The sequence below is a fragment of the Perna viridis genome, chromosome 6 (assembly GCF_037379345.1).
Source record: "Perna viridis isolate PV_CMFRI_1.1 ecotype Kerala chromosome 6, ASM3737934v1, whole genome shotgun sequence".
NCBI classification, from domain to species: Eukaryota; Metazoa; Mollusca; class Bivalvia; order Mytilida; family Mytilidae; genus Perna; species Perna viridis.
Genome location: NC_142450.1, coordinates 29,311,426 through 29,335,001, shown reverse-complemented (window position 1 = coordinate 29,335,001; position 23,576 = coordinate 29,311,426). Strand labels below are relative to the sequence as shown.

General features: G+C 33.3%; 1 protein-coding gene and 1 long non-coding RNA gene across 5 annotated transcripts; both read left to right on the top strand.

Annotated features, from left to right (window-relative positions):
* Positions 1-650: 650 nt before the first annotated feature.
* On the top strand, positions 651-5,331 carry LOC148614452 (uncharacterized). Of its 4 annotated transcripts, none has more exons than XR_015923197.1 (6): positions 651-751; positions 1,125-1,230; positions 1,708-1,784; positions 2,542-2,632; positions 3,844-4,102; positions 4,302-5,331. It is a non-coding gene; the product is annotated as an uncharacterized LOC148614452 (long non-coding RNA). The 4 variants fall into 4 exon arrangements; XR_015923195.1 differs by having other exon boundaries at positions 2,271-2,632; XR_015923196.1 differs by having other exon boundaries at positions 1,708-2,410.
* An 11,168-nt stretch (positions 5,332-16,499) lies between these two features.
* On the top strand, positions 16,500-23,295 carry LOC148614451 (uncharacterized). Its single transcript, XM_088588534.1, has 5 exons — positions 16,500-16,568; positions 18,788-19,546; positions 20,854-21,023; positions 22,345-22,513; positions 22,989-23,295. Exons 2-5 carry the CDS (start codon positions 18,799-18,801, stop codon positions 23,279-23,281), a joined length of 1,380 nt encoding a protein of 459 aa, XP_088444660.1. The 5' UTR covers positions 16,500-16,568; positions 18,788-18,798; the 3' UTR covers positions 23,282-23,295.
* Positions 23,296-23,576: the final 281 nt, after the last annotated feature.

Below are 23,576 nucleotides of genomic sequence, written 5' to 3'. Positions count from 1 at the left end.
ACATGGAGATGATTGGGCTTCCCTCATTTTACTTATGAGCACCTATTCGTGAAATGATAAATTACATGCAAGTGTATTGCATATTGAAAATCATTACATACAGCATCTTGTGCTTAAAGCTCATTGTAAAATAATAACAAAATAATTACATTTGATGACATCATGGAGAAAACAAACCATTTCATTTCAAAATGATCGTACATGTATCTGAAAATTACCTAAAGTTAAAATTAAGTACGATAATAATCATTAACCTCTTACCACTAAATTTCAGGTAACTATCAATATGAAAACGTCACAAGTAACAAGTAAACGTATTCAAACAACAATTGTATGAACTAAAATAATGTGCAAATGAATGGAAATAGAGATATCCGTCAAATATACATTTGTAAGTACTATCTAGAGTTAAATTGCTAATTTCATCGAAATAAAAGTATTTTTCATTTCATTTGTTATCAATCAAACTATTTGAGGTTCGGAGTAGTATTGGTAGGGTCAAATTTTGAAAAAAAAAGTTAGGGCCAGATTTGTGGTGAAAAGGACAAAAATTCAGAAAACGTGTTTTCTGTAAGGTGAACCGCCATGGACCTCATGTTGACGATTCTGCGTCACGTGCAACTGCGTACGTCACTGTTAACGACGTTGGCAACGCAACATTATCGTCGAGTCTCATCTATTGAATCGTGTAGACGTATTTGCAGAGCGGGGATTGTTATTTTGCCGATTGGTATTTTTGAACAAGACATTAGTAGGTATTCTTATGCTTAACTGAAAAATAAGAACTTGATTAAAGTAATGAGGACAGTTAGACATAACTTTTGGAAAAGAAAAGCTGTTGAAAGCAAGTTCTGTTTCATTCCATAGAAACACTTCTATTAATAGTAACTAAAAAAAGCGATAAATATGAAATCCTTAAAAAATACGACATCTAAGTAGTATTAAATATTCATTGTTCGGTCATTATAATTGCTTTGCGATTTGCTGTTCCAAGGTTTCATTGGCACATATCCGGCATACAATAACAAGACAATTTGGTTGACAAAATGTCATGAAAAAAACCTAGAGAATTCTTAATCGTACATTACGGATAAATAAATATTTCATGGTTAAACTTTTTTCAGTAATAATGAAGAAAGAAGACATAAAGGGTCTGGTAATAACGGATAAAATGCGTCCTCTCTGTGGTTGAGGTCAAGGAAAACGCAGAGAATATCAATGATAAAAACGGTAGGATTATATAACCCCTTGTCAAATCATAAAACGATAACAATGCTTTGTGAAATTTAACCCGTTTTACAGTTGCTATATGCAATTGAGTGCACCAACGGCATCGTCTATACATACAAGTAACGCATTGATATGGGGACTTTCAATTATAAAACAGACTAAAAGTATATATCGGGAAACTGAACACAGTTTCATAAACAATTGTCTTTTAAGTTGGACAAATGCATTTTACCTGAAAAACTACACAAATTACAATTTTACCTGATCTTATATCTAATATTTGAGAAGAAACTTGAAAAAGAGGTAGAAATCCTTTTTGTAAGTAAAGTACGTACCAATGCAGAGATTTCGGCCAACGCATGCTTGTGTTAAAATGTTTTGTCTATCCAAAGAAACGAAACTTATAATCTTTGAATTCTCCAAACGAAGAGTTTGATATTTAATATGAGATTTTTGTGATATCATAATTGTTTTCAGGACAAATTTCAACAGCCAGAATGGTCAGGTCGGTCGTCTAAATGAATCTGTAGAAGAAGAATACAAGGTCGAATTTGGTATGTTCAAGAAATTTTCCCGTGTATCAGTATTCATGAAACGTCTATATGTAAATTTGAATTTGTTGATCTTTTGTATACCTGTAAAATAGTAAAGGGAACCAAGATTCTAGCGGAAATCAAAAGTAACTAAATAACTAAATAAGAAAGTAACTAAAAAATACATACACAGTATCAAAAGTAAATGAGCAACTCGGACTCCATTAAAAACTGGGGGCATGGACCAGGTGCACCGGTCGGGTAAGCGTTATCTGCTTTTCCAGAAACAACAGCCGAATTGCTCATAAAAAGTCAAGTCCGAGGTACATTTGTAGACGAGAGAGGAAAGGAAACCTATGATACATTGAACAAATCAGTTTTCATGGTGCAGATGGAGACACTGTAGCGACCATAAAACTTCTGTAGTGATGACTTCAATCTTGTAGCAACATAAACCTACTTTTTGTTTTTTTGATGTCTTGAAAATATATTTCATGAATGAAACAGAAATACATGAACAAGGCAAGCTACTAGAAGAAAAGAAAAATATGTATTTTTAAAACGCACTGCAGAAGCAGAAATGCCATATTGATGAACAAATAAGTGATCTTAGAGCCGGAAGAAATGGGACTCAAACAACAACAACAGTAAGTATATCAATAGACACAAATAAGAGGCAACAAAAAATAATTTTGAAATAATGTTACATGTACGATCCATAGATTTATCATTAAATTGTAATAAACCAGTCATAAAAAAATTATATATGTGTTAATAGTAGATCATAGAAGCACTCAGTGAAGAGACTGAGAACCATGAGGATATATTTGCTGTCCACCAGGAACAACCTGTGATGGAGGAACATGATGGTAAATTTTGTTTTAACTAGTTAATTACGATAATTATTTCAGCCTAATTTTTTGGGACCCTCAAAGTTGCATTTAAGAATTATGTCACACTGATTTTTAGTTAAATATCATAGTTTTTTATTGCTCAGCTTATTAATTGAAAGTAAAACAAAACTAGTTCCATGCTTTTTTCATGACAATTTTGTTTGTTTGTTTGTTTGTTTGTTGGGGTTTAACGTCCGAGCAGCAATATTTCAGCTATATTCAGACAATGAACATGAAATTGATGATAAAATGAACATGAAATGAAAAAGGGATGGGACACAAAGACAATAGGGTCGACAAATTTTGATTGCCACTGGAAATAGGGAGAGGTGGGTAGGGTCGGGCAATTTAGCCTCCTGTGGCGGAGCCCTATGGTTCCTACTCCGGGAGAGTACCACAGTAGGGTTCTTTAACGTGCGAGGAACGTGGCATCTTTCCCAACACGGTGCACCACTATGGTTTGCGGTCAGGTTTTCCGTATTTTAGCCTGACCCAAGCATGTAACACGCCAGGGGTACCCCATTCCACCACCTGGGGCACACATCCCAGTTGCTCTGAGGGCAGAGCGTCCTAGCCCCCGGCTAGGGTTCTGAGCACTATTTAGTCGCCTTTTACGACAAGCTTAGCGCTGCTGCCGGCCTATTCTTTTAACACCCGGACCTGCACGGGGATCACTTTTTTTTTTTTTACTGTTGATACAAAACACTTGAATATGACAAATGGAAACGACAGTGAAATTATGCTTCCAATTCACATGCTAAAGGTATGATTCCCATAAAATCAATTCGTACGTTCATTAGCTTCAATTACCTCTAACCTGTACTGTACATAATGAAAATAAAAAGATGAAAAACAAGCTCAAAGATAAAACCGCAAACAAACTAGCAACCACTTTTAAGACAAAAACAGATACAACCCACATATCACATACACATACATTTTTTTTCCTGAAAACTCACCTTTTATTAGTTTTTATTTCGTCTATGCTCATATGTTGCTTTTTGTTATTGCTTTAATTAATACTGTATCCTTTTCAACCTCTAAATATCTATGGTAGTCCGGCCCTGACATAAGACTTGACTTATACATATACCGCTCTGGAGATACATGTATCAAAATCACATGCATCTTACACTTTAACGAAGTCACTTGACCAATATGTTGTTTACTACTCGTTTATTGTTTAGGAAGTCAGCAAAAAGGAGAAGAAAGAAATGACAAAGCTAGAGAAAACAAAAAAGAAAGATGGAAAGAAGTTACAAGCCGTATAAGAATAAGAAGACAAGATTGTAGCATCAGATACAGGAGGACAAACAAAAAGCAGAAGAAATGTGGAAAAGTTGGCACAACGATGTAATGAAAGAAATAAAAGATGCTAAAAAAGACAAACAAAGGTTGAGAAAAGAATTAAAGAAGGAAAGAAAGGGACTGAAAAACAGGAGAAGAGTATGTGTAACTCCCATTGAATATATAATTGTTTGAGTTATAAAGTTAAAAAGAAATTAACTATTTGATAAGGAAATATAATAATTAATTAAAATCAAATATACTAATGGTACAAATTAACTCCACTAAAAGAGTAGAATAATTGAGTAAAGAGATTTTATGAAAAGCTTAATAAATTACTTTTAATTTCACTTTTTAGAATGTAAAAAAATCAATACAATAACAAGGACGTAAAAGAAAATGGACCATCAAACAATGTTACAGAAAATAAGTCATCAACAGTTGTAAGAGAAAATGAGGCTTCAAAAGATGAAACAGAAAATTAGCCTACAAAAACTGTTACTGAAAATGAACCAACAAAAGATGAAATGGCTAGAAAGAAAGTTGAAGCTCTGTTTTATGTAGAATGATACAATAATGTTGCCGTAGAACATGTTGATAAGAAACAAAAGAAGAAACTTGTTGACAGGATTAGGGAACTTTTCTCTTATTTCCCATGCTTTAAAAAAGCCATGTCAAGCTGAAGAATAAATTTACCATGTTCAGAAAAGTTTAAAAATTGAAAAAAAAACCACATAAAACCAAAAAAATACCCCACAAATATCACAAGATAAACTATAAAATAAACAAAATATATCTTAAAGTGTCAGATAAAAAAAACTGTTACGATTTTGAAATCGTCTTTAAAAAATTATTAGCTTCTTGTCATTGATTACGCATTTTATTTTAATGCATTTTATTTATCATTTATTTTATTTTTATTCAGTTCATCTGGAGATATGTATTTGATACTCATCAAATATATTTTCATACATTTTTTTCCTTTATACATACCGGAAATAGTTCTAACTGACTCGACTTGTTTAATATCTATATTGTACCATACATGTTCTATATTCTCTTTATATTTATGTGTTTTCTGGATATTTGTTAAGTTTGTGTAATGTAATTCACTGCATGTAATAAATCAAATAATTTATTAGTTAAGTGTTAGTTCATGCCCTATAGCTAGAAATGTTTTATTGGGGCTGGTTCGTAGTTTTATTTTTGTAATTTTTATTTTATTTACATATATATTTTGTTAGAATATCTTGGTTTTAAAATTACTCAAGCAATCGAAAGCTCCGTGTTAACAGTTGTAATACACATTTGCTTCCGAGGTGAAAGAGGGGTGTATTAACCCAAAACAAACTAGATATATGTATGGATTTTTTCTGCACGACAAAAAGTATCTTAATACGTGTCATTTGACAAGAATTGGGGCTTTAAATCAATTGAATCAGTAATTATTATGCAGTTTATGGATCAAAACCAAATGATACTTTTAGATAGCCAATTGTTTCTTGTACAATTTAAATGAGGGACCACATAGTCCCATAAGAATCAAGGGTCTGACATGCATTGTAACAGATTTTGATGATATTTTGTAAACATGCTACATATGTCCTATGAACTTTAAAGATATGCAAAATAAAAAAAAGCATACAAATCTTTCCTGTAATCACCCACATTGCATAGGAGTTATCTCTCTTTTTTATCATTTCCCATAACAACATACCAACAACGTTGTCGGACGATCTTCATCAAATGAATCTTGTTTCTTATGTGTTACTTTGGAAAAGACTTAAAATTGGGCAAGTGAACCAAAATTCGAACAGATACCTTCGTTCTGTCAAAATTCCTCTATTTTGCAGTCGTGGTACGGCTCACCAATAAAAATCGACTCTACAATCTTCGACGTCTCTTTGAAAATATGATCTTCACCTTTTCATTGGTGAAAAATGTTCATTCGATACTCTCTAGCTTTATCTTCAAACGAAGCATGAAGAAGGAGATCCCTTGACATCCCATCGCGGTAAGTCATCGTATTATTGATGACATATTTTCATTTTTTTTATCGACAACATATTTGTCCAGTGTGGTGGACGCGTTTTTCAACAAACAGTCGACATTCCAATGGGAACAAATTGTGCTCCTCTTCTTGCTGACTTATTACTTCACTCTTGTGAGGCGGATCTATTCCAAAAGGTAGCTAGATCCATTAATCTCAATTTCCGTTATATAGATGAGGTATTATCGTTAAACTGTCCTATTTTCGGGGATTTCATAAATTGCATTTACCCCAAATAATTTGATATAAAGGATACTACAGACACTGTGAAGTCAGCCTCTTATCTACACTTAGAGATCGATGGTAAAGGAAAGCTATTGACCAACTATACGACAAACACAATGACTTTTCATTCCGTATTGTCAACTGTCCTTTCATCTATGGCAACATCCCTTTAGCACCTGCGTATGAAGTGTTCGTATCACAACTCATACGTTATGCTAGAGCTTATCGAAATCACGCAGACTTTTTTATATCGTGCTAGATTTCTCATGATTAATCTCCTGGAACAGGGTTACGTTGATGCAAGATTGAAGTCATCTCCACAGAAGTTTTGTGGTCGTCATCATGAACTCGTGGATCGTTACCCTGTATCAATTTGCACCATGAAAACTAATTTGTTCAACGTGTTATAGTTTTTATTTCCTCTTTCGTCTACCCCGGACTTGACTTCTTATGAGCAACTCGGTGTTTTTAGAAAAACAGATGACGCTTACCCTACCGGCGCAGCTGGTCTATCCTCCTAGTTTTTTGTGGAGTCGGAGTTGCTCATTTACTTTTGTTACTTTGTATGTATTATTGTGGTTATTTTATGGTTTTTGTTGTGTTTGTCTGTTTTCCATGTCTGGTCTTTGTCCCTGGATTACATTCATTAATTTCCGCTAGAATTTTGGTTACCTTGATTCCTCTTGTTGTAAACAACTTTCTATAGCACTAGTAAATAGCGTTTTTCTTCAGATATTTTGTTGCATACCTTTATACCATAAGTCACCATCCTTTCATTTAAAAATTCGATGATTTTTAAAACTTTTTAACAAGTTTTCACGAATTCACGCGTTTAAAGCGATTTATCCAATTTAACCATAATTCGGACGGTGAAAGCCTATGGTTCGGACACTTCCTGTACGTGTTCGAACTAAGGAATAGCAAAGATCATTTCATTTACTTGCTTTAAGGTGTCAAATATTATCTATCAACCCATAGTGTATTCATATATATTGGACGATATGGGGTCAAAACAATGACGTTGTAGTAACAGTCGGGAAAATACCCCTTTTATCTTTGTTTATCATTCTTCCCCACATTTTGATGAATTGTGGATGAAAAAAGTTATTCCTCCGTTTGTTTGGGCAGTTGGCATGAAACAGTGGGGACCCAATGAACTGGAAGTGGGAACAGTTCTCTACGAAAGTAAAGACTAGACATAGGGTTTCTATATATGTATTAAGAGGAGGACATTGAAAAAAATGAAAGACGTGTTGAAACATTCACAATTTCATGTCAAGATTTACTCAACAGTATCATGTATCACAAAATAAAAATTAATTTTAAAAAATTATATTTTTTTACGTTTTAGTTATGCCAAGCAGAAAAATAAAAAATGAACAAAAGAGGCAATGAGGGAGGCCTTACGGGAAATCAATGAAAATGGTACGTCCGTCAGGAAGGCCGGATATACAAATGTATACGGTATCCCAATGTCTGCTCTTCCAGAATGAAAGTCTGTAAAAATTTATTTGGAGGCAAAAGACGGGAACGCCCCCTTTTTATGCCAGAGGATGAGCAAGAATATGCGGTTCCTACGTAGGCTTTGGAAAGAGTAGTTTCATTAAGATATGTTTGCCAAGTGGCAATTCATAGATGGTTGAAATTTAAGAACAATGTCCCATCAGAAAAATGGTGGAAACTCCACAATAAACGACACCCGGTCTACTCAGCTTGAGAAAACCTGAACCAACAGCAAGTGTCAGGTACAGATGTATAGGGGAAATGTAGCAAACTCCATGTATTTCAGCGCCATCAAGACTGCTCTGAGAGACAACAACAATCTACTGGATCAACCCCATAAGATATGAAACATGGATTGGCCAATGTCTGTCACATCAGAAAAATTAATTGCAAGGTAGGTGTATTTAAATTATATTTCTACAAAGTACCGATATGTATACAAATCCACTTTCGTGGCGATTGATAAGTAGTAGTATTATAACGCACGTATTAATATATATCCTGCAATGAGGTTATTTGTTAAACGAATAAAGGTATACGGTTATTTTTTTTTTTTGCCGTATCCGTACATTAGCAGGTTATCGACTTTCTGGCTCCTCCCACTCGCGAGATCGGCGGAACTACTTTTTTTCTGGTATGCATAAATTAATTATGGCCGCCACCGTAGATACGATATAAACAAATTGCGATTGCGTATCCGGTTAATCTTTTTTTTTTTTGCTGTTTTGTTTCGTTTTCACCTGAATGAAATTAAAGATTTTATGTAAACCAAATAATGATTTTTTTTGTATTTATTTTTTGTATATATGGCAAATCCCAAATCTCGTTCAGATTAGATTCATTATCAGTTTGCAGACGACTTCCCCTGTCATTTCAGTAATGTCGGACTCGGAGCCAGAGTGTCCGTCACAATTTAACATAAACTGGTCCCCACTTAAAGAAATTGAAACATTACAATATGATAAAACTCTTGAAGAGACAATTGACCAGGAAACTGTTATGGTCTTGGATTTATTACTGCCTAAACCCCAGGATAATGAATCAGAGGAACACTACATTATAGATCTGCCCATACAACTGCCTCCTCTTCTTCAAAAATCTCAAACAAATATTCCAAATCCAAAAGAAACTAGTGCACAAATTTCACCCCTGAACTCTACTGCCATATACCAAACAGAAACAAGTCAGCTTCCACCTTCCTCGCGAAATTCAAATCTTTAATGTTCTTAAAATCGACTTTACAACATTCAAAATATTTGTATTCATTGTTCATTTTACTTATTTGTCTCTTGGAATTAAATAAATTTTGATACATTGCTTATTTTCTTCAAACAGCTTTGACGGATTATATGGTGCGGATTGAATTTCAATGTTTACTGAGTCATGCGCCATGCGTATTAATTTTTTTCTTCGGTTTAACGATCGGGGCTCCTCAGGGGATATGCATTTTAAAATTTTATTTTAAAAATGTACACACGCACAAAGCTATAAATATAACAAGAAAAAAACAATATAGGTACATTGTCAGATAATACGCCGATGGCGGAACCTCGCATTTCCTACCCGTTCCGTCGCCTCATCACATATCTTCAAAAATTTTCGACAATGTACCTATATTGTATATCTATGTAACGTCATAACTATGCAGAAAACGTCTCCATCTTGAATAAACGTATTTGATACATCGGCGTATTATCTCGGGATCCCCCCGTACAAAACATGCATAATTACTAAAAAAGGACAGATATGGTGAAATGCAAAGATGCACATACTTAATATCAGATAGTCCGCAATAGGAATAAAATTCCTTCTGTGATCAATGAAATATATATGTTACCAAATGTCGACCATGCCATGAACATTATGAGCTATAGTTCTATTTTTTAGCACTTCTGTGTGTTGGTGCTTCTTTGCAAAGGCTTTCTAATGTAAACATTGACATGCATTGCTTCTGTAAGTGTAAGTTCTGTACTTCTGATAGATGTTGGGTCTAATATTATATGTTACATCTACAGTAACTATAAACATATCTCCGCCAAAAATACATGTAGATCAAGAAGAAAATCTGTATTTATACTTTTGCATGTATCAACTGCAGCATATATGCTTCCACCTTCATTCTTGCTACAGAGGGGAAGCTACTAATACCCAAGACCTAAGATAACTAAGATGTGCGTTTTGGTTTATGATCATAATTATCTTAAATACAGCAGAGAATTTGCATGAATTAAAGCCTCTTTGGAATACTTTATTCATACATGTTTTAAAAATAAAATATTCTGTTTGCACAAAACCGTCTTATGTTAGGTTTCTTTAAAATCGTAGCATGTGACTATGAAGAATGAGTTATTTTCATATGAATACGATAAAATTACCCAAATGTCTCATTAATAAGCATGCAGCGGGACCATCGTTTACCGCCTAGATATACACATTCTCCGCTGTAATCTCACCCCTGATACAGCTCAGGAAAGCTCCTGGTCTTGTCTCGAAAACGGGTAGAGGTATTTGCTTGGTGTTGTAATTGACAAGGTTCGGGGAACCATCCACTGTGGTAGTCTGGTTAACCATCAAAGTATTAATTTAAAGAATATTTAGCATGACAAATAACATCCAAATATCTTTTTAAAAATGGTTTTAGACTTTTAAAAAATGGTAACCTTGAGCACCCAAGAAATAACTACAACATAAAAACTTTAAAAGTGAAAGATTGGCCTTATCTTTTCGGAATTTCAACTCACCATCTCTTTTGAACACCTAGATTTCTTTTCCAATGGCACTTCAAGTGACAGATATGCTACAGTACAGTAACAATTGAAGACTATTAATATGGCTAAATAGTTTCCTTTGTTATTAATTGTGGAGAATTTCCCTTTTTTGTTGAAAAACTGAGGTATGTAAATTTTGCAAATCGTTTAATTCTATTTTTTTAAAAACAGCTATTTGTTCAAATTGTAGAAAGTTGTTGAACTAGCAAGTGTTCCAGATGAAGATTAAGTATCTCACACTGTACAGAATGAGAAAATCATTGCCCGTTTCAGCCTCAGCTTTACCAACACCACCATCTGAACAACCCGAGGTATTGATCCTATACCTTAACTTTGTTTAAAAAAATATATATATATGTCTATAATGGTGCATGACATTACATACACTATCAAAAACCTAAATTTTAATTTCTCCATTTCCCATACTCAAGCAATACTAGAGGTTGTCTGGCAAGCTATTTTCTGACTTGGTGTCATTCTAACCTCTAGCATCTGACATGTTAAAAGCCACCGAAAATATGAATAAGCTGAACATGTGTTTTAAAATATTTACTGAAAAGAAGTTTAACCCACCGGGAATCTAGCAATAAAAATCTAATTTTTGTTGAATACCTAGAAGACAGTTGTAATGAAGACAGTTATCAAAGTGACCAGTCATTTTGAATTATATCATTAACTTTACGAAATACAATATATTTTTGACAAAACGAACTTAAATTTGGTGATGGCAATTCGTTGGACAATTTGATATTTGCATTCCGCAAATTAAAATTCGTAATTTTAATAAGCGGATATACCCATTCAAAACGCTGAAAACCGAATGTGAAGTTCATTTAAACTGCTTTTACAAAGGCTTTCCAGAATTGCTGGATTTTCTCATCAGGTAGGTCATTTGTTTGTTTGTTTTTAGTTTAAAATTGCTGTTGTTACATCCCAAACTGGACAATTCCTTTCATCAGTTAGCCGTTTTGCTCCATATTTTCACGTGATTTGTCATGCAGTTTTTAGAAGTGATTTCCCCCGTAAAAAAAGTCTGCTAGATTCGTGTTAGTGGGACAAAATCTCCGATTCTGTTGATCAACCAAGTCCTTGATTTTTGTAACACGGTTTACTAGAAATTTCTTCAATGGCTTTGTAGAGCTTATCCGTTTCAAGACAATTTGGCTGTCACTCCAAAATGTGATGTGCATTGGTCCTATATTATCTATCAAATGGTTGGCAAGTTTGGCTCCTACTACTGCTCCCATCAGTTCTAATCTCGGTAAAGTTACAACTTAAGTGGAACTATTTTTGGCCTTTACAAGTACTGAGTGATTTTCCCAGATCCCTGTCATCAGTGAAAATGTGTAATATGGTTACTCCATTAAAGTTGTCTGAACAGGAAGTTAATATCTGGGCATTTCAAATTTAATGCGTTCATTTAAATCATTTAGTACATACTTCCACTCACTATGCTTGTTGTCAAGTAGAGGCGCATCTCAATTTATTTGTGTTTCCATAACTTTTGAGTCAGAATTTTCGCTCGAACTGTAATTGGGCTTAGTATTCCCACCGGATCAAATATCCCTGAAGATTTTTTTAGGATATCACGCTTGGAACCACTTCTTGAGGCTCGGACAATGAAAAAATGTCATCATCTGAGTTTCGTTTTCAAAGCTCGAAAGGACGTTGCCAACGTACATGTGGTTCTTCAATGTGTCTGTAGTTTCACATGGATTTGCTTTGGGAACCACAGGTCCTTAGGACCAGGATTTTTTTTTAATCACAACAAAATCATTAAATCATTTTGTTTCCATATTTGATTTATCATGTGTCTGCTCAGAAATGTCCGCTTGCTATTTAATGCTGTTTATAATATGCCCATGTTTGTACTTATCATTTTCTAGTCAATGTTTATAATAGGCAATTTCGAAAGTAATCCTGGCCCATTAAATGATACAACTTCGACACCAAATACCAGTACAAACTGTGAACACTTCTTTTTATTATGTAATCTAAACATCCGCAGCATAAGAATTACACCAACATTGGTTTCCTAGATATCTTCGCTGATGAATTTGATATTTTGATTCTAACTGATACACCCTTAAATGAACACAATCTAGACCATAATATTCTAATTGATACTTTCAAGAAATAACCCACTTGGCAAACATAGATTTTTTGCAGGTGGTGGTATCCTAATACATGTATATCCGAGAGAAAATGTAGGTATTTCTAGAAAAATCTAACTTGGAAATCCAATTAATGAAATAATCTGAGCACTCTATTAGCCACCAAGTATTGACAATGATTATATACTGGTTGCGTCTCCAATACTCAAAAGAGTTAATTGGCCCTCGAATTAAATGAGAACATCGTGCTAGCTGGTGAATGCAATTCAAACCTATTTTGTAACTCAAATAATAAGCTTCTTGATATTATAAACTCCTACAACCTAAATAATCTGATAAATAAACCACGACGGCTTTCTTCGAAGTACTCGGGTGGTTGACGTATGCTTAGAGAGATCAGTAATCACGACGCGGCGACAACCTTTACTGAATGTCCAAAATCAATATCGAGTACTTTTGAACGTTGGTGAGTGGGTGTATGGTCAAACTTTGCTAAATTAATGAACTTTTTGAAATAGGTTGCTAAAATAAATTAATTGAATGAGCTGAACGATGTAGATGAATGAAACCACACTTATCACAATATCAAAAAACCATATCGACTAAAATAATAACCATAAGTGCACATGACAGACCGTGGTTTAATAATAACATCCTAGGCGAGAATTCGTATTCGTGACGGGAAAATAACTCCGGTCAAAACTGGATAAAGATATCCTCAAGTATAAAAACCAAAGAAGTAATAAAAGTAAACAACATAAAGAGATTTATTGGCAAAACTTTGAAAAAAAATGTTGACAACTAGATAACGAATGCAAAAATGTACTGCATTTTTTTGTAAATAACTAATATGATTATCAAATCTAACAAAGGTATGAATACCATAAATACACAGTTGAAGTAATTTGTGATAATACCGAAAAATGTAATCTGCTGAACGAATATTTTTCATCGGTCTCGTCCCTTGATGATCGCGAAGGAAACTCCCCTAGCTCTGCCTGAATTCGAGCTTAAAACGAATAATGCGTCCAAACACTTCGCGAAATCATAGATATACAATGCAATTAATATTCTAAATCCGATAAGGCTATTAGGCCAGGCATGATAAGTCATCGTCTGCTTAAAATATCTACTGAGATAATAGCAAAGCCCCTTGCTTTAATATTTAATGAGTGTCTTGAAATGCACAGATATCCAACTGCTCGGAAGTTGTGTCATTGAACCTGTATTTTAAAAGGGGATACTGTATTACTGTCAAATTATCGTCCTATATCGCTAATAAGCTGTTTGGGTAAGGTAATACAAACATGCATATAATCAACTAGTTGATGATAGTTCACTTTATCATTACCAATCGGGTTCTTACCGTAACATTCAATGGTGCATCAACTAATTGAACTATATAATAGTGTTTTGAACTCTCATGCAAATAAAGAAATTAGCTGCATCGTATTTTGCGATTTTTCATGATCAAAAACTTTTGATCAAGTTTGGCATAAACATGTAAGTTTGATACATTAACTCAAATCATATGGAGTTAACGGAAATATTTCATAAGCTGGTTTACGGATTATCTTACTGATAGAAAACAGAAAGTTGTGCTTAAAAACAGTTGCTCATCTCTTCCACCAATCCAAGCTGGTGTCGACAAGGGTCAGTTCTGGGTTCCTTATTATTTTTCATCTACATAAATGATTTTGGAGAACGACTCCAACCCTTAACCCGCCTTTTTGATGATAATACATCTTAGTGTTACTCTAGTAATCGTACTGCAAATATAAAAATAGTGAGAGGAAATGATTTGGAGGAAATCTAAGGCTGGTCAGATAAGTGGTTAATGAATTATAACCCAGATAAAACCGAAATAAAGATTTTCTCAAACGTCCAAACACAAGATGACCTATCATTTTCCATTAATGATAAGATTATACCGATAACACACAGTCACAGACTATATGTGTTTGTTTATCTTTGTCTTGTTACATCATTTACGCATACGGGGCAGCTGACTCGGCCTACGCCACCACCCCTCTGATAATAGGGGGAATTACTTGAAATTGACCGTGAGAACCTGTATTGGAATAAAGGTCGTTATGACCCCCCAATCATCATCTTGAAATGTCAGGTTTTCACAAATTTTACCCCCTAAAAAACGTTCCTTGTTTTCAACGACTCTCTTTTTATTTACCTAACCTGAAGTTTGATCCACCCCTGTCTATGTGGAGCCAATTTAAACAGTGCTATGAAATCGCTTTATAGTACAGTCTATACATATTTTATCAATGAATTATAATTAATAGGATTGGATAGTAGGCTAGGTCAATATACGTCCTCTCCATACAAGGCAACATATATTACATGGGGATATATACAATACAAAATATTATATGTAAAAGAATACGTTCAAAGAAAGATAATTCTATTTCCGATCGAAGATGGAAAAAAATCATTATGTAATTGTTTCGATGCTTTTCTTTGAAATATATAGTAAAATTGTACTTTTGGAAAATGAAATGTGTGAATGTTTTGTAAAAATATAATAGCCAAAATGATGTACCATCAAAAATTTTTATTTTTACACTTAATGTATATCAAAAATTTAAAAAGAAGGAATTTGAACATTTTTATGTTCAATCATAAAATTAAACCACAATTCTTGAAAAGTGTATACAGATTTCTTTTATTATTATTATTATTATTATTATTATTATTATTATTATTATTATTATTATTATTATTTGATTAAGAAAATAGAAATTAAATATATATAAAATGTATATACATTAGTCTGTCAACAAAACTACTACTAAAATCATTTAGTGTTTTTGATATAGGTTTGAACAGCCAACATCATTTTAGCATAATAATTATATGTCAGGAGTTCATCCCCATTTAGTATGTTTTGTAAGTTAAAGTCAATCTGTATTCCATGCAGACATCCTGCCGTGACGACCTATAAGGTGATAGTATGGACAAACCATGAAATCGTTTTATGTACAGAGCATCATCGATAAAAATATACCTAAACTTAGCAGAAGTTATATTTGTAACGCCAGAAATGAGTAGGACAAATGGAGTATAATATATAGTCCTTGGGCAGGACACCGAGAGAATTATGCAATTTTTGACTATTGATAAACTTAAAAAGTAGTCACAGACTAATATACACGCGCTGCTATATACAGTGGCGGTCATTGGGTATAGTATTCGGGAACTCGTCTCTTATAATATACACTTCCTGAGATATACTCCTACAACGTAAGAGGTTGGAATTCCGTTCCTCCATACCCCAACGGCTCCAAGTCAGAAAATATAGCTTGCCAATCAACCTCTAGCACTGCTGGAGTACCTGAGATAGTGTACTAGTTAGCTTAATTAAGCGTGATTTTTCTTCTTTAAATGAAGACTATTTAGGACCCGATAAATTGTCAACCACTTCATTTAATCCCTACTTTTTTTAATTTTGTAAAGCACATATTTTTCTTCAAAATACACGCTGTTCCGTTTCACGTTGTTACCCAACCCGTCATTGTGAACGTTTTACAATATTGTTGTAACTTCCGGTGTTACGAAACGTGGATTGACTGCCAGATTTGATCCGTCTCACATCATTTGAAATGCTTACAGAATAAATTTGTTTTTAAAAGGGAATTAATTTCACAGGTATTAGAACTTTACAACTGATATTTTAAAGTCGACCATCAAAGATAAGTTAAAAATTTCAACACCCATTTGTCATAGGCACCCGTTTCAACTTTAAGGTAATCCCTTTTGGGATTCGGCGCTGGAGATTTTTTGTTTTTGTTTTGACCACTAATTTAGAGCCATTATAATAATTATATTCTTTTTACAGACTATAGTATTTAAATTGCGAGAATGTGTGTCACATGATCAGTTTCAATATACACAAAGATGGCGGTCGTCCGAAGAAAACGTGCTGTACCTAGCGAATAAGGTGGACTTTGGTATTCAAATTGATATACTTACGTAGAAAAATGTGTCAACTTTAAAATCATCCACTGTTAGGGATCCTTGAACTACTGTTGTCGGTGCAATCAGTCACGGTTCAAATCGAGGTCAAGTTGTAAAATTTTCGAGAATACTACATACGTTTATAGTGCATTTTAAGGGATTCAGTGGTGGTCAAAACAAAAACAAAAAATCTCCAGTGTCGAGTCTCATAAGGGATTACCGTTTCAGGTAGCCTTGCCCTTGCCCTTCAGTACTACCACACTGAGTAGTATACTTCAACAGGGATGTCAGTAATATTAATTATCTTAAGTAGCAGGTAAATTGATGAAAATTTTGTAACAGTTCACCCATTTTTGAAAATACTGTAGCCTCTGTCTGAAACGGGTTCAATGTACTTATGATTTCTTGAACATTGTTTTATCAGTTCATGCTAGTTGAATGTACAATGTACATTTTTTATAATAGGATTTCTAACAATCAAATCATAGGTTTAAGAGATGATGAAACAACCCCAGAGGTACTTTACTCCTCTTTAATTCCTTGATATGTAGTGTTCCCTGCAGCATAAGGGGCAACGTAAATCCAGGTAAAAGGGGCACTATAATAGCATGTTTGAGACAAATTTGCATGTACATGTACATTATAATATAAAAAGAATAGGTATGGTGAATTTGTCAGAATTTTTGGAAAAAACTGACACTAATGAACAGTTAATGACAATATACATATATTTACAAGATTTGGAACAAATTTATTGATCTGCTGGCATGGAATTTCAAACTTTTCCACCAGCTTAAAATACAGTAAATTAAGTAAGTACTGAAAGTTTATACTTGCTAAATTTAAGTTTCTTAGTTTTTTTCTGGACTTCATGTACAGTACATGTACCTGCACATATAGAATTCCACTAGCAAATTAGAGCGAGTGGAAATAATTTCTGCTAGCAAAATTGAATTTCAACTTGCATTTAGCAAGTATTTCCACTGAAATTCAATCACTGAATACATGTATGTACCCTCTGAGCCTCATTTTTTACTTATGACCTTATGTAAATATACATTTACATAGTACATGACAATGTACATTTTACATGTATAATGTATAGGTGAAATGATCTTGCAATTTGAGTATCAATATTAATTACATATGAAATACATTGACAATATATTCTGAAAACACATATTAACAAATGAAATTTTCAACACCCAGTGTTCTCCCGAGGCCATTATAGTGCTGTACTTTGCAGCACTATGATTACTTAGCAGAGTGCTATCAGTAAATAATTTTTGTTATAATGCACAATGGGCACTGTGCTATAATTTTGGAGATGGGCCATAAGAGCTGTGCTATGCCAGTAAGCACTCTGCTATTTTAAAAATTATGAGAACACTGACACCCTTCATAAAAATATCAAAATGATATGATTTCAGCCCCCTGAATTTTACACAATCCCTAATTATTTGTGTTCATAATGGTACATGTATATATACAATGTATGACACTATCATTATTGTCTTCCATTTGCAATAATCTTATACATGTATTACTAAGTCGGTCTTAAGAAAGTTTTTTAAGATTCCAAGTTTTAAAAGGAAGGTGGGGATAGATTTTTGTTTTTGGGTTACCCTTGTTTGGTCCATATATGTACATTGTACATCAGTATTACCCTGACTGTAGTTTTCATTATGATGGCATTTCTTTGTACATTGATTAGTACAAAACAATATGTAATTGTTAACTTTTTAGCACTGAAATGTGTAGATTATTATGCAGGCTGGTGGAACATGTGTATTAATTTGTTATCAATTTTAGTTCAAGAAAAGTTACCACCTTTTGTAAATTATTTACAAAAGTTGGTAACTTTACTTGAACTAAAATTCTTGCATGATTAATTTAGTATTGTTCAAAAGAAATTCTGGTAGTAGGATGATGTAGAATGGCATACATTATATCACAGTCTTTACTAGAAAATAATTCCTATCAGTTGCTGTTATTAACATGTACATACACATACATGTAATGTACAAATGTACGTGTAAAGTGTCACTTTGATTTTGTGTTAAAATTACAGTACTAAGCCAGAATATTCAAATGTAATTTGATGTGAGGGAGGATCATGTTCTTGTTGATAGCCTTTTAACTAACCAAAGTCATATGAGCTTTACATCATTTAATTATTTTTTTAATATATTTGTGATTTGATCTATTATAGATAAAAGCAATATGCTGATGCTTGTTGATAGTGACTTTGATGAAGAGGACATACAGGACTTGGAAGAATGCCTGAAAAAAAAGTGGAAAAAGCCTATAAAGAAAAGAAAAAAGGAAAGTGTAGATTCTGAGGAAATTCTGCAGTCTCATAACAATTCTGATAGTGTAATGGAAACAAGTCTAGATTCAAATGAAAGTTTAGACATGAATTTGAATAAAACAAGGAAAAAGCGTTCTGTTTCTCCAGCCCAGTGTTTAGATGAAATTAAGAAGTTGAAAAAATGCAAAAAACTTAATTCAAGGCTAGAAAGATTAATTAAAATTAAAAATAGAAGAAACAAAATTCCAAATGATCCTCAACTGTCTCCCCTGTTTAAAGAGAAGGAGATGAAATGGGAGGATTTTGTGATACTAGAATGTGAAAGTAAAGATGAAGACTCAGGGATTGACAGTCCATCATGTAGTAGTGTAGAAAGCACCAGCTGTTGTACAGATACTTATACAGACTGCAGTAATGTCAAAGCAACCCAGTATTCCACATGTGATAATTGTTTGAGTCATTCCACAGAAGTTCAAGAAAAAGTCTGTACACTTTGCAAAGATTCATGTGTAGCCTGTGATCATTCAGAGAACAGTATATGTGATAATATTAGTAATCATAATAATGATTCTGATATATGGGAAATTCCAGAACCAAATAGGATTATTGCTATGGACTGTGAATTTGTTGGCCTCATGCCAAAGAATACAAGTGCTTTAGGTATGATACAGTACATGTGCAAATGTAGTTGTAAGAAATTATATTCAGAAAACGAATATAGTAAGGCCAAAAAAATATATGTCTGTTTCGGGTTTCCCGTCCGTCCCTAATTTTTTTCTCCCGACCCTAATACATTTTTTCTCCAAAATTGACAAAATTGGTAATTTCCGCCAATTTCCGGTAAAACCGAAAGTACGTTTAAAACCAGGTCACAATATCATTTGAATAGGAGACTGATTTATATCACATAAATCCAAGCGTAAATACAGTGTACATGTAATTATATTTTGCTCAAAATTCCTACAAAAAATAAGTGTATGGTAATAAAAGACATGATTAATAGGTGTGTATGTTAAAAATTAAACTTTCTACTTAAAACCATACACTTTCATGACTTAAACATTATGCTACTTTACAAATATAGGCCCAACTTTAGTCGAGAAAAAATAAAATGAAAATGCCTACCGACCTACCCTATATTCCGGAGGAATGTAACCCTAAACAGACATATTTTTTTTTGGCCTAATGAATCATCATGTTTTGAAATATAATGAAAGATTTTTTAAGAGCTCAAAATCATTTAAATGTCTGAACTACATGTATAAGTAGCTGATCTAACCATTATTTGATCATCACAAATTCTCGTTAAGTAACCACTATACATGTATGTTCAAAAAAAAATATGATAAATTCTAAATACATATACAAATGTACATTGTATCTGGGGTTGCGCTGGGCTTCGCCAATGTCGCAATTTGCGATTTTTTATTTGATCTGGCGACGAAAATAACCAGTTGGCAATTTTCTTGGCGCCTAAGTTTTGTATATTAAAATTGACAAGATGTTTATCATCCCCCCCCCCCCCACCCCCTGTCTCTAATTTCTGAATATTGGCAACATAAAATTGCAGCTGGCGATTTTTCTGGCGACATAATTTTGAATGCCAGAGCAGTCCCTGTTGTATACATAAGTACATTCTTCTTTTTGTTGATGTGGTTTAAATTCTTTCTCCACTAAACCTGATAAAACATAAATTTTCAATATCTTTGCAAGTACATGTACATGTATGTTAAAATCTGAATTTTAGGAAGAAGATAGTGGACAATTTTAATCAAAACATGACTGAAGATTAAGTTTCTTCAATAAAATTTGTAAAATCTTTGAAAATGTAAAATGTCAGGAGTCTGAGGACTCACTTGCATACAGTACATGTACATGTTCATACAAGTACAATGACTCAATGTGCTATACATGTACTTTTACATTGTATAAATGATTGAATACAAGTATATGTAATAAATTTTTAGGTAGATGCTCTATCATTGACTATGATGGCAATGTATTATATGATCAATATGTCAAGCCAGTAAGCCAAATCATGACCTACAGAACCAAATGGAGTGGTATTAGGAAAAGGCATATGAAAAAGGCAATTCCATTTGACATAGCTCAAAACCAAATCAGAGAACTTATTCAGGTAAACCAAAGATGGATTTTGAGCCTGCTTTCACCCGCTTACAAACATACCAGAAAATGTTACAATTTATTTAAGGCAAAAACTAGAAATTGTGCTTAGGAGATTCTGCAGAAAGTTTCTAGCTCCACCATCATGTGGGAAATCCTCAAAACACTCTAGTTTGATATCGAAGAAGTATAGCCAGAAAAAGAAATCTTGTTTGTTTGCCCTTTCCTGGCACATATTGTTCATTATTGGTACTTGTTGGTAAGATATTATTTTTATTGTAGGATTCAGATTCCCCAATTTGGATTTAAAACAGTCAATATCAATGTTCAATATCATTTCAAAGATTGAAAAAAAATATAGAATTAGTTTTGTTGAGTAGAGCAGTTACAGATGTATGTGGGTACCAGAGGTGTTAACTATTATGGTTTTGCCATCATTCTTCAAAATTGACTGCAAATTATGCTCTACAGATTGTAAATCTCTTCTTAATACTTATGTTAAAATGACTCGAAGTTCAAGATTTTACAAATCATTTTCACAAAATATGACTGGAAATACAATTTGTCTTAGAATAGCACAAACAGGTCTTACGGTACATGTAGGTAGGGAAATGGTAAACAAACATAGTTTTTATTTACTTTAATTTTTTAAGGAATGATTTACACAGGCTATTTAATTAGAAACTGCTATACAGAACATCATCGAATGAAATTTTTGAGTAACACGTCAGAGATACATGTACTCAGAACATAACCTCAATCATAGTTATTACACACAACCCAAGAAAAGTATATATAGGATGTGAACTACTACTACATGTATATATATGCCAAAATTTATAAAGTTAAACATACAAACGGTTTTTGAGGCCTTTGTTGAAAAGCACTTAAGTATCAGTCTCCGTAAGAATCTGGCAGTGGATGAAACATGAAAACCCATTATTTTTAAAATTTAATTTTGACTATTTGCACGTTCAGAATCTGAGAAACAGGACAAGATTTTCCAAATGACTTTGGTAAATTTAGTTTGATTTCATTGAAATGCACTGAAAATGAGCATTTTAAGGGCAAATAACTCTTTGTAAAAAACCTCATTTTTCTAACATTCTGTTGAAAAATTTCTGAACAAATTCAGTGATGCAGAGATCAAATAATGGTCTTTTCAAATTGAGAAAGCTTTGAGTGAAATCATATTGTCAAATCTGTTGGGTTTTGACATGCATGTTTCTGATTTTTCCCCTATTTTCCTGATTCTTACCAAAACTTACACTTTACAGTGATAAACCTTTAAATACTCATTTATGGAATTGTTTTGTTTCGTTTTTTTTTTTCAGGATAAGATTGTTGTCGGGCATGCATTATACAATGATTTCAATGTGATGAAGATTTCCCACCCAGGAAAATTGAGGAGAGATACATCAATGTTCAAGCCACTGAGGGCATTAGCTAACTTACCAGAAAGAGTAAATCCCTCTTTAAAGAACTTAAGTCTAGGAATTTTAGGTATGTTAATGCTATAATGAAATTTGTAGTTTAGGGGTCAACATTAAGTTTATTGATCATTTATTACAATTATGGTAGTTGAAGGTGTTTTTTTTTCAGTTTATTTATGATATAAAAATTGTTTGACTAACATTTAGTAGATGTAAACACTGGAACCATACACAATGTTATGTCTAGAGTCAGTGTACATTCCTGGAATCATGCTAAGTCTGTGGTTAGTATACATTCATAAACCTCAGATTTAATAATGCACTCTCTTCGAAAGGCAAAAATAAATGTGTTAGGATGCTTAAGAAGATACAAATGTAGGAGAGTTCATTATTAATTCTTAAGTTTATGAATGTATACTGACCACCGACTTAGTATTGTGTATGATTCTAGTAACTTTAAAGCCAACAGGAGTTATGGAACTTTTTATGTTTTTTTTTTTTTAATTTACAAGCAGTGAGGTACATTATTTCTGGATATTTTTCAGGAAGAACTATACAACAAAGTGAACACTGTTCTATAGAGGACTGTCTGGCTTCTTTAGACCTATACAAAGAGGTTCGCATGGACTGGGAACATAAACTGATAGAGAAAGAGAGACGACAGCTTGCACATCAAAATGACATTTTTGACAAGATTCCAGGAGAAAAAGTTTTAGACATGTTAGAAACACAGTCTCATGAAAAGGGGGATGCAAATGTTGATGAATCTTGTAGCACAAAGACATATCTTAGTGACGAGTTTTGGCCACAGTATTTATTTCCTAATTCTAATGAGTAAAAATCTTTTCTATTTGTGTTTTTCTTTGTGTCTTTTATTAACAGTGATTGGTGCATTATACTTACTACTGTTCCATTGAAATATGTAAGCTTGAGAACTATTGATTGGAAGTGTTATTGCCTTCTTTTTCAGTGGTGTGTCTACATTCTATTTATCAGAAGTCTGAGTTATATTCAGTTTTGACTGTTCTAATGCATACATGGGTTAATTATATTGCAGAAATGCGTGCCAGCTTAAGCTTGAAAACCATGGTAATAGTTTGAAATATAAAGCATGATGGATTGTTTGTGTGTTA

Bases quoted from the DNA above. Each gene is read 5' to 3' on its own strand.
- LOC148614451 (XM_088588534.1), top strand. From the start codon at position 18,799: ATGCTGATGCTTGTTGATAGTGACTTTGATGAAGAGGACATACAGGAC. The intron at 21,024-22,344 runs GTAAACCAAAGA...TTTTTTTTTCAG, and splicing joins AAATCAGAGAACTTATTCAG to GATAAGATTGTTGTCGGGCA. The intron at 22,514-22,988 runs GTATGTTAATGC...GATATTTTTCAG, and splicing joins CTTAAGTCTAGGAATTTTAG to GAAGAACTATACAACAAAGT.